The sequence below is a fragment of the Emys orbicularis genome, chromosome 7 (genome assembly GCF_028017835.1).
Source record: "Emys orbicularis isolate rEmyOrb1 chromosome 7, rEmyOrb1.hap1, whole genome shotgun sequence".
Taxonomy (NCBI): domain Eukaryota; kingdom Metazoa; phylum Chordata; order Testudines; family Emydidae; genus Emys; species Emys orbicularis.
Genome location: NC_088689.1, coordinates 31,187,769 through 31,200,131, shown reverse-complemented (window position 1 = coordinate 31,200,131; position 12,363 = coordinate 31,187,769). Strand labels below are relative to the sequence as shown.

At 37.7% G+C, this 12,363-nt stretch overlaps 1 protein-coding gene across 1 annotated transcript in view; it reads right to left on the bottom strand.

Annotated features, from left to right (window-relative positions):
* Positions 1-9,192, bottom strand: part of BLNK (B cell linker) — a 151,265-nt gene extending 142,073 nt beyond the window's left edge. The window contains exons 1-2 of the mRNA XM_065408305.1: positions 9,052-9,192; positions 331-393 (exon numbers count right to left, since the gene is read on the bottom strand). Coding sequence (XP_065264377.1) covers positions 331-393; positions 9,052-9,192 — 204 coding nt within the window. The remainder of the gene's footprint in view (positions 1-330; positions 394-9,051) is intronic.
* Positions 9,193-12,363: the final 3,171 nt, after the last annotated feature.

The window sequence follows — 12,363 nt, the reverse complement described above, 5'->3', positions numbered from 1 at the left end:
ATGTTTAAAAATCCCTATAGAAAATGTCCTACAGAATTTAAAGGAAAGTGATTCTTTCCATAAGTGGCCTCTCTTCCAACAGCCAGATGCTTGGATGGGTATCTAGGCATTTGTTGCACCTATGCTAGGACGTGTAGCAGGGCTGAGCTTTGCTTGTTCACAGTAGCAAGCCTTGAAAATGTCTCAAAGGTCAGGATCAGAACAAATGACTAACTTGCCATTAGTCATGAAAGAAGCCAGCACAATAGACCCTGCAGTTGTGAATACAAGTTTCACATAGAAAATCTTTCACAAGATGTGTCTAACAGAGAAAATATTTTAATTACTTACCAAAAATTTAGCTCCATTAATGTCCAATTTTTCCACTACTGCTGCAGATTCAGGCATTCGAATCTGGGGACGGGGGGAGAGGATTACAAAAAGAAATTGAAAACTATACATGATAGTCTAAATCATAGATAAGTTTATAGATAGAAATATTTTATGTTGAAATTGAACTGCATGTGGTAGTTGCAGGAGTCTGTGTATATTTCATTTGAAGTGGATAACGAGGTAAATAATACTGCAGTGTGTGACTGACAGGCATTCCTAGAGAATGGGGCTCAGAAAACATCAACTTTCAAAATCACACTTAGAGAACAGATACTGATATATATATTTTTTAATTCTTAATATATCTAAGTGGATCAGTTGTAAAGGAAAATGAAACAAACCTATTCTTTAATCCCACTTCCGCTATTACGGCAGAGGTCCTGCAGGGCTGGTGAGACTCCTGTGCATGGTTCTAACCTGCCACTCCCAAGAAGCTCTGTTCCTTGACAAAAGGAAGTTAAGTGTTTGCTCAGACTGGAGAGTTAAGAGATCACTGGAGAGTTAAGGGAGCACAGCAGTCCCACAGTTCCAGGTTGTACTTGGGGATCCCATCACAGAGACTCAATAGGTTTTCATTACAAAGGGTGGCAAGGAATAGACCTGGTTTGGTAAACGCCCTAAGAGTGTTTCTGGCTGAGGAGCTTTGGCATGGCTTTTTAAAAGAATCGTCTTGTTGTGTACACAACTGAGGGCTTAGGAACTTCAGGAGAAAAACTGCAGAACCTTTTTTTCCCATTAAAAATATACAGCACTTTAAGTGAATTCAAGTAGTTTAGTTTAACCATCAAATCTGTCTTAAGCTCCATTAACAGTGAATTTAAAATTAGGGTCACATAAATTCATTTCATTTGCTTAGAGGTGAGCCATTGAACTCAGGAAAATTACATGTTTAACAGTCTCAATGTTCAGAAAAGACAAATTTTGGCTTCCAGTAGATGTCAGAACTGCCTGCAGTTATAGAGTCAATGGGAATTGAAGGCACATAGCAGTCTGCAGTATGTGCTCGCACATTCCAGGCTAGCACCCTTAATGGTTTAAGCATTTGACAGCGCTAAGAAGGTAAACTTGAAATTTGAAAAACATATTTGTATGGCAGGGATTGTAAACTCTAGGGTACATTTGTCAAGTGTTTATTCAGTGTTTGCTGATTGTTCTTTACAGTGTAGCTGTAACCATTTTGTTTGAAAAAAAGTGTGGTACAGAAACAAAGCTGTAAAATGATACTGGATTTTCTGAGCTGATGCTTTTTTTCTATAGCACTTTTCTCTTCAGTCTAAGTAAACTATATTTTTCTTTGTTTTTTCTTAAAGTATTTATGTTGGAAAACCTTGATGAAGAAAGGAAATACAAGTCTGGTTGGTTTTTAACGTTAGGGTTGCTGACCCATTTAGCCAGATCAGTGTCTAAACCAGTATTTCTAATGAGATTTAGAAAACTGCTCTCATGTTCTAAATAATTAGTTCTTTCCAAAACAGAACAAGATTGTGACTTCACAAGCTCTGGAATAAAGGACAGTGTGTAGCACGCTGTTGCTGGAGTATGCCAGGAACCTCCATCTTTCCAAGGTGAAATAATTTGCCATTGATATAGCTGTGGTGGGATGAAGAGAGTGTGTGTGGAGTGAAGGTACCACCTACTCTGCCTCCCTGCCTGCCTAAGAGCATAAGAACAGCTGTACTGGGTCAGACCAATGGTCCAACTAGATCAGTATCCTTTCGACAGTGGCCAATGCCAGGTGCTTCAGAGGGAATGAACAGAACAGGTAATCAAATGATCCATCCCTATTGTCCATTCCCAGCTTCTGGCACACAGAGGCTAGGGACACTCAGATGATGGTGTTGCATCCCTGCCCATCCTGGCTAATAGCCATTGATGGACCTATTCTCCATGAACTTATCTAGTTCTTTTTTGAACCCTGTTATAGTTCTGGCCTTCACAACACCTTCTGGAAAAGAGTCCACAGATTGACTGTGCATTGTGTGAAAAAGTACTTCCTTTTGTTTTAAACCTGCTGCCTATTAATTTTATTTGGTGACCCCTAGTTCTTGTGCTACGTGAAGGAGTAAATAACATTTCCTTATTCACTTTCTCCACACCAGTCAAGATTGTGTAGACCTTTATCGTATGCCCCCTTAGTTGTCTCTTTTCCAAGCTGAAAAATCCAAGCCTTTTTACTCTCTCCTCATACAGAAGCTGTTCCATACCCGTGATCATTTTTGTTGCTCTTCTCTGTACCTTTTCCAATTCCAGTATATCTTTTTTGAGATGGGGCAACCAGATCTGCACTCAGTATTCAAGATGTGGACGTATCATGGATTTATATGGAGGCATTATATTTTCTCTCTTATCTATCCCTTTCCTAATGTTTCCTAACATTGTTAGTTTTTTTGACTACCATACTGTCTACTCCCCACCCATCTGAGTAGGAGTACTGACCCTGCAGGCTCTTCCCTCCTCTTTCCCTCCCCCATGCTGTGAATCATGGGGTATGTGGCCAGTAATGAGGAATAATTGGGGGTTCTCCTGTGCCCTCTTACTTTTCTGTGAAGTGTGTAAGGCAAGCAGCCATCTTGCCCTTTGTGTTATATGATGAACACCAAACCTTTCACTACATTTCCAGTATAATAATACCACCACTTAAAATTGAGGAAGGATATGTGGACTCATTTGTAAATGGCAAGGAAAGGAGGAGGGAAGAAAAACTTGAGCAGAGGAATGTAACATTTCTGTGTTGTCTAAATATACAGTACATGCAAGAGAATAGGAGAACTATTACATGCACATAGATAGAGTTTTTACTTTATGGGCTTCACTCAGTCATGGGGGAGAAAGCAAAATCAATAGGGCTAATTATTTTTATTACAATATTGGTTTTAATGCCTTACAACATTCTGCAGAATGACAAACTAATAGCCTCTGCAGGTATCACACACAAAGTGTATATATTCAAAGAACATTACTAAGGTAGAAGGGTTGAGCACCAAAATGTTAGGAAATACCAGAATTAAGGTTGCCAATGCCAACCTTGTGTGTATGCATTATAATGCAGTCTTTATTGCATGATCACATACCATTTTTTTCCACAGGACCCCTGCCTCATTTGGTGCACAAGATGGATAGTTCTCACTTAATAAGCAGATATTCAATATTCTCTTTTCTCCTCATTGATCAATTTCTGGCCCTAGGTCTTCTAATACAGAATTCAAACACTACCCTGAAGACAGAATTATTAATATCCTCATGGGCTTTTCTATGATGCTCACTACTATGAGTGCTTCACAAGCATTAATGAATTTATTTTCACAACACCCCTGTGAGGGGATGGATTGTTGGTATTTCTATTTTGCATAGCGGGGGTCTGAGGCACAAAAAGGTTAATCTCAAAAGTGTCCACTAATTCTGGATGCCCAAACTGAGCATCCAATGGAGCCTAGGGATCTGATTTCTTTCAGAAAATGTAGCATTATATAGCACTTCATATTCAAAAAGCACAGCTCCCATTGACTGCAATTGCAGCTGTGAGTGCTTGGCACTTCTGTAAATCAGACCCCAGGACTTCAAGTCAGGCACCCAGACAATATGGAATACACTAGTGAAAAGATGGTTTAAGTGAGTTACCCAGCATCACAGAGTAACTCTAGCAGAGGCAGGGATAGAATCAAATTCTCCAGGGCAGCATTAAACTGCTTTAACCATGAGACCTTTCTCTTCCTAAACTTGCCAACTTCTGCAATAAATGAAGCAGGAGCTTTACAGTTTTTTACTACACAACCTGGATTCATCCCCAAAGCACCAGAGCAGGTCCATTCTGTTAATTGAATGAGGCAGGGGCCCTGCGGGAAAATAGTATGTGGTCATGTAATTCCTGTATGCACAAGGAATCTGAATTAAGGTGCCACTGGCAACCTGAAGTGCTTGACTTTGCAACCATAAAAATGTTCTTTTAACATAGTTTTTGTGTGTAACTGCCTAGACCTTAAAAAAGCAAACTGAAACAACAAAACTTTGATCACGTATTATCATATTGACACCCACATCAGCAGGGTTGGAACCAGATCCACCACACAGCTAATGTAAAGTATTTTACAGCCAAACTAAGGAGGATCTGTATGTGTCAAGAGAATATATTGGAAATACTTTATCAGAGACAGAAAGGAGAAATCCCTCTGACTGAATTAAAAATAGTAGATTACTTCTTTTAAATCTTTCAGCTAATTAAAATTGAGTTGTGCAAATCGATGTAGATTACAGGAAGGCTTTGATATAGCACCACACAGGATATCTAGAAATCAATGGGAAGTGATCAGGAGTTGAGCTACTTATCACATTGGAATGTTGGGCACTGGGCAGTGACTAGTAGAATGCCAAAAAATGAGCATTAGAACTACTTTTGCTTAGTTTATATGTCAACTTGCAACTATATAAACTCATGATGTGAACATTGCCATTCAGCACCTTGATTGGCGCAACAAGGCACCAGCCAGCTTTTGAATAAAAGAAGGATCATCCTCCACTGGATGCTCCACTGCCCAATGGTCCATTGGCCAGCCAGAGAGATGTGAATCAGTTGGCTCTTGCATCCCAAGTATAGGGATTGTGGTTTTTAGGTTGCTTTGGGTTTGATCTGTTTTAAGGGTCAGGGAGAAATTTTCCCCCTTTGGGGCAGTGTTCCCTCTAATTTTCCCCACACATGTGCAGAATTAACTTGTTATGTGCACCAATATGGAGGTGATGTGTGACACTGTTGTGGCCTGCTGCTTAAAATCCATCCCTTTGTCTGTCGTCATTGGCTTGCATGTCCTGATCAATAAAGTGTGTATGTAAGTGTGTGTAAATTGGTTAGCCCTACTTTCCTGGTCTTTCAGGCCCTGCAAACTAGGGCTGTCGATTAATTGCAGTTAGCTCACATGATTAACTCAAAAACATTAATCATGATTAAAAATTAATTGCGATTAATTGCAGTTTTAATTGCACTGTTAAACAATGGAATACCAATTTATTAAATATTTTGGATGTTTTTCTACATTTTCAAATATATTGATTTCAATTACAACACAGAATACAAAGTATACACTGCTCACTTAATATTATTTTTATTGCAAATATTTGCACTGTAAAATGATAAACAAAAAAACCCCCCAGTATTTTTCAGTTCACTTCATGTAAGTACTGTAGTGCAATCTCTTTATCGTGAAAGTGCAATTTACAAATGTAGATTATTTTTGTTACATAACTGCACTCAAAAACAAAACAATGCAAAGCTTTATAGCCTACAAGTGCACTCAGTCCTACTTCTCATTCTGCCAATTGCTAAGACAAACAAGTTTGTTCAAATTTACGGGAGATAATGCTGCCCTCTTCTTATTTGCAATGTCACCAGAAAGTGAGAACAGGCATTCGCATGGGACTTTTGTAGCCGACATTGCCAGATATGCTAAACATTCATATGCCCCTTCATGCTTCAGCCATCATTCCAGAGGACGTGCTTCCATGCTGATGACGCTCGTTTAAAAAAAATGCGTTAATTAAATTTGTGACTGAACTCCTTAGGGGAGAATTGTATGTCTTGGCTCTATTTTACGTGCATTCTGCCATATATTTCATGTTATAGTAGTCTCAGATGATGACTCAGCACATGTTCATTTTAAGAACACTTTCACTGCAGATTTTACAAAACGCAAAGAAGGTACCAATGTGAGATTTTAAAAAATTATCTACAGCAATCGACCCTGAATCTGAAGTGCCTTCCAAAAACTGAGAGGGATGAGGTGTCGAGCATGCTTTCAGAAATCTTAATAGAGCAACACTCTGATGTTAGGAATCATTAAAAAGGGGATAGAGAATAAGACAGAGAATATATTATTGCCCTTATATAAATTGATGGTACACCCACATCTCGAATACTGCGTACAGATGTGGTCTCCTCATCTCAAAAAAGATATACTGGCACTAGAAAAGGTTCAGAAAAGGGCAACTAAAATGATTAGGGATTTGGAATGGGTCCCATATGAGGAGAGATTAAAGAGGCTAGGACTCTTCAGCTTGGAAAAGAGGAGACTAAGGGGGGATATGATAGAGGTATATAAAAACATGAGTGATATGGAGAAAGTGGATAAGGAAAAGTTATTTACTTATTCCCATAATACAAGAACTAGGGGTCACCAAATGAAATTAATAGGCAGCAGGTTTAAAACAAATACAAGAAAGTTCTTCTTTACGCAGCGCACAGTCAACTTGTGGAACTCCTTACCTGTGGAGGTTGTGAAGGCTAGGACTATAACAGCATTTAAAAGAGAACTGGATAAATTCATGGTGGTTAAGTCCATTAATGGCTATTAGCCAGGATGGGTAAGGAATGGTGTCCCTAGCCTCTGTTTGTCAGAGGATGGAGATGGATGGCAGGAGAGAGATCACTTGATCATTACCTGTTAGATCCACTCCCGCTGGGGCACCTGGCATTGGCCATTGTCGGTAGACAGGATATTGGGCTAGATGGACCTTTGGTCTGACCTGGTACGGCCGTTCTTATGTTCTTATGTGGAAACTACAGAACCCGAACCACCAAAAAAGAAAATCAAGCTTCTGCTGGTGGCATCTGACTCAGATGATAAAAATGAACATGCTTCGGTCCATACTGCTTTGGATTGTTATCGAACAGAACGCATCATCAGCATGGACATGTCCTCTGGAATGGTGGATGAAGCATGAAGGGTTATATGAATCTTTAGCACATATGGCATGTAAATATCTTGTGACGCCAGCTACAACAGTGATATGAGAACGCCTGTTTTCACTTTCAGGTGGCATTGTGAACAAGAAGCGGGCAGTGTTGTCTCCTGCAAATGTAAACAAACTTATTTGTCTGAGCAATTGGCTGAACAAGACATAGGACTGAGTGGACTTGTAGGCTCTACATTTTTACGTTGTTTATTTTTGAATGGAGTTATTTTCTTGTACATAATTCTGCATTTGTAAGTTCAACTTTCGTGATAAATAGATTGCACTACAGTATTTATATTTGGTGAATTGAAAAAAACTATTGTTTTTCACAGTGCAAATATTTGTAATCAAAAATAAATATAAAGTGAGCACTGTTCACTTTGTATTCTGTTAGAATTGAAATCAATATATTTGAAAATGTAGAAAATATTTAAATAAATGGAATTCTATTATTGTTTTGCAGTGTGATTAATCACAATTCATTTTTTTAATTGCTTGACAGCCCTAATACAAACCCAAATGCAAACATCTTGCCTATCTAAATTTCCCTGTAGTTTCTGTGTGATTTTGGTGCTGCTATTAATGCCCTGTCCTAAATTCTTGTGTAGGGTTAGTGAATATTGTTAAATAGGTGGTGTATGTCATACCAGCGTTGGGGAAAGTAATCTCTATTCATAGTATGTGTGTTTATTTTTAAAGCACTCTGATATCAATTAAGAGAGAGACTTTATGGACCAGGTTTTGAATTCCTTACTCACATGAGTAAGGGCCCACCAATGGGAGTAAAGGATTCATAACCTGACCCTATCTGAGAAATTATTGCTGAAGTGTTTGTTAATATCAGAGGACAGGTAACTATAGAAATGTAGAGCTGGAAGGGAACTCAAGAGTCTAGTCCAGTACAGTAATTCTCACAATTAAGACAAATCCAGGAGAGTAATCAATGAAGGGAGATGGTGACTCTGGCCATAATATTTAGAATTTGGATAGGTTATAAGCACAGGGCAGATGAGGGCCATATGTAGAACAACAAAGAATTACACATTTGGGAAACAAAGAGGATATACTTCAATATAGTCAAATTCTGTGAAACAATGGGCTCAAACGCCTAGCTGAGTGGCAGGTAAAACCCTAAAGCATGAGCCACAATAGTCAACAGTTGCAAGGGAAAAAAGTCTGGCATGTGTAAAAAGAAGCACTTGAATATATCTTAGTGGAAACTATTCAGCTAGGGATTACTGAGGACAAGTTCAGAATACTGTGTGCACTTCAGGTTACATTATTATAATAAAAAGGATATTACAGAAATAGGAAAGGTGCAACAGAATGATAAAAGAACTCAAGGATTTAACTTTAAGGGAGCATTTAGAAACTACAGTAGGTCTATAGTCATTGAAAAGAAAAGGTGATGAGCAAATTCATATTGAAATCCTGCAAATCTTAGTAGTGATCTCTTGCTCTAAAATAATACACACATACTTCCAATAAAATTGTTACTTAGTGCCAGAAGGAAATAAAAGGTGGCACGATTTTTGTGTGTAAATATTTCTCAATATAGCCCTGTGTGCACACATTATTGTGGTTCTTTGTCTTGTGCAGGATACTTTTATTTTAACAAGCAACTTCTGTCATGGACTGAATTTCAATAAAAACTGAGAGAACACAGAGAATCTTACAGAACATCAATACACATAAGTCCTTGGTAGTCACAATTGCTGACTAATCAGCTTTAAACACATTTTAGAATCTATGTTTATATCCAGGAGGGAGTAATCATACATATTATAAAGAGTAGATATAGTGGGTGAGGTAATATATTGTGTCTCTAATATCCCGGGACCAACACAGCTACAACACTGCACACAAAGAGTAGATAAGTCCAGCAACCTATTTTGCTAGCTGAACTGAAATGAGTATGATATACTGTACTGTCTTCAGTCTGAGCTCTAGGTTCAGTACCTGTCTTAGGAGATCTGCAACTTGAAGAGTTGTCCAATTCTCACATTCCTCTCGAAGGGGTAGTTTTGTGGCCATTTTGCTATCCGGTGAGGAAGATTTGATCTGTTTCTGGTGACAGTAAATGCTTTGCTTCACTGACATTCACCATCTGCTGTGGAAATTGAAAGAGGAAGTCCCTTTTGCAACTTTTTCCTGCTTGATTGCTTAAAGTACACGCCTTTTCAAGTAATTTGGAAACTACTGATATACTCATATTTCAGGACAATGATTTTGAATATAAGCAGGTACTCAGTAATAGGGTCATGTCATATCATATCATCCTTATACAGGCAGAAATACCCATTGAAGTGAGTTGAGATAAGGATACTTGTGCTTGATAATTAATGACACTGTGGCCACGTTTAAAGGCATTTTAGTGCCATCTGCTTCATTTTTCACATGGTGTAAAATAAGTTAGTGTTAGTGACAACTGCCTCTTGCACACCTTTAACTCCTTTTCATAGTCACTCTGATCAGCTCTTAGATTGTGTTTGACACACTTCTATGTTTTGACACACTATGATGCTGTGAATATATATAGAGAGAAAGCAGAGCTCAGATACAGGATTTGTATTTCCAGATTGTCAAATTACTTAACTCGACTCTTTGTTTAAGGTGTCGGCACAATACTCTCAGGGTAAATAAATCATTTGATTAAATACTGTATGCATAATGAGCATTTGAAAGAAAAATATTAGCTTCAAATTCTTAAGCTATTAAAGAACAAATCATCTACAAATATCCATATATTTATTCAATAAAATTAATTTAAACATAAGACTAATAGATAAGTACATCATCTACATCAGGAAATAAAATTGCAAAGATGCACTTCCAATAAAACCAGTTTATTGTGCATTGCAGCTCTGAGTCACTGTAACAGAAGTAATGTGAAGTCTTCCATAAAAGGCTGGAGAGCAAGGAATGTTCTGCTTTCTATTGCTCTTCCTGTTTTATTTCCCAGTGCAAACAGTTTTGGGGCACATTTTCAAGGATTGGAACTGATTCTAACTAAGTTTAAAATGTTTTGTCTGTTACCCTTTTTCAAATTCTGCTATATGTTGTGACTGTTGCAAAGTGATTGACAGATTTCCTAACAACCAGCATATTATTGAAAACCTGATGACTGTAAAACTTTAGCAATTTACTCCATACAAGTATATATACACCGTTTTGAAAGTGCCAACTGCATTTTTATGTGGTATAATTCTTTGGAGTTCCATTTAGTAAACATTCAGTTTTCAATTTATTAGAAGTCATTGCATTAGGCAGAGCAAATTTATCTCGGGGAATGTCATAATCTTTCTTGCTAAAGTACTTACTAATACAAACACTAGTACTTACGTTCTATCATGTATGTAATCATTTAACATATAAAATTTATTGCAAACTTTAAATCAAACTCAGCTTTACAAAAAGCAGCAACGACATCAACTTCTGTTTCCTCGACTAATATTAATAGTGAAACATCATTTTAATAATCTAAATGCTAGCATCTTAGATCTTTAAGGCATCACTTTAATACAAAATATAAACACTTAGCACTGATGATTTTGTGTCCAGTAGATACAAAAACAGTAAAAAGAACATGGCTTACCAAACACAGATAATTTTTTCTCCAGACGTGCATATTAGAGCCGATTCCAAGTAAACTAAAGTAAGAGCCGTTTCTTGTATCTGCTATCCTGCTGCAAACACTCCCTTGTGGTTACTGTTGTTGTTGTTGGAATGATTGACAGGCTTGCCATCTCTGGTGAGAGGGAGAAAAGGATCCTTAAAGTCATAACCTAGTGATTTTGTATTTAGTATAAAGAAATAGACAGAAATGAAAAAGGAAAGGGAGCATACAATTCTTTCTAAAAGTTTGATGAAACTTTGCCAGTTCACTCTTCAGCCGCTAACAGTGTCTAAAAATACTTAAGAGGTGAAGTTACATTATTTTTGGAGCACTAGATTCACCAAGACAATCTATCACTGATATTTTTATATCCATGTGGACTTTCTTCTGAAGATGCTCTTGGTAGAACTGCTACAAAGCAGTTGGGCTAAGATTTGAAATCTAGTTAACAAACCTTTGCACATTCTCTCCAACTGTTAGACTAAGGTGGGTTTGACGTGAACAAGGAGACAATGGGAAACAAAGCAGTAACACATGGCTGTATCTTTGTTCTCTTTCAAAATGATTTTTTAATATTTTATAACATCTTTTATGGACAAAGAAAACATGGGCATCAGTACAAAAAGAGGAACCAAATACATTGTGAATCAAGAATTCAGCTTTAAAGACAATACCTCAGTGGAAAATAACACAAATGAGTAAATTTCAGTTTTGTTCGAGGATGGTGAGGAAAAGCAGAAAAGGGATATTTCATGTCAATAGGATAGCCTGAAAATAGAAAGTGCTATTAAAGTCAGATGGAGAACGGTCTGTGGAACAGCTCATGTGTATGGGCTTGCTCTAAAGGCCATTGAAATCACTGGAAAGTTTTCTAAAGACTTCAATGGGCTTGGGATCAGGCTGTAATTGAGGGGAATGATAGGCTCCAGAAAGTAGCCATGGGTGAGTGAGTTTCACACAAGTTTGTTTTTGCAAAAACATCATTGCATAACTGCAATAGATAAGCTTCAATCACACTTTGCAAATTTTGATTTGCCTTCATTTTCCAGGCACTTGTTGTTTTTTGCAAAACCTTGCTAATTTCTAGTATTTATTCAGTAAGATTAAAACTGCTTCACTTGCATAAGAAGAATACATGCCATACAGCACTGCTTAAAAGTGACTTCTGTTCTTCTTAGTATAATTTTTTTTGCCAATTTCACTTGTGCTAAGAAAACTTCTGAAGTGCTTTAGTAGCTAATGACTCAAAGCTGTGGCAGGGGGACAGCAAGACCATTTTGGGTGTGTGCAAATAGTGGGAATAGACAGTAACATGTATTGTAATGGTAATGTATATTGTGGGATTTTGAGATGTGTTCTTGCATATTTCCTGTTGTCATGATAAAAAGATGGTCTTGCTAGCCACTGGGTTGCAAATCAACAGATCTGGGTTCCATTCCTGACTCTGTCAGACTTCCTGTGTGATTTAGGAATGGAAAATTTCTTACCAATAATGTTTTTTCTGCTAGCAATGTCTCCTACAATTCTGGACATCTAAGCTACTCTCCTCTCTCTCAAGCTTGTGGTGGCAGATAAGTGTTTTGGAGCTGCATGGTCTGGCTATGTGATGTGAAACTTGCTTCTCATCTTTAACAAATATTCCAGCTGTAACGAAA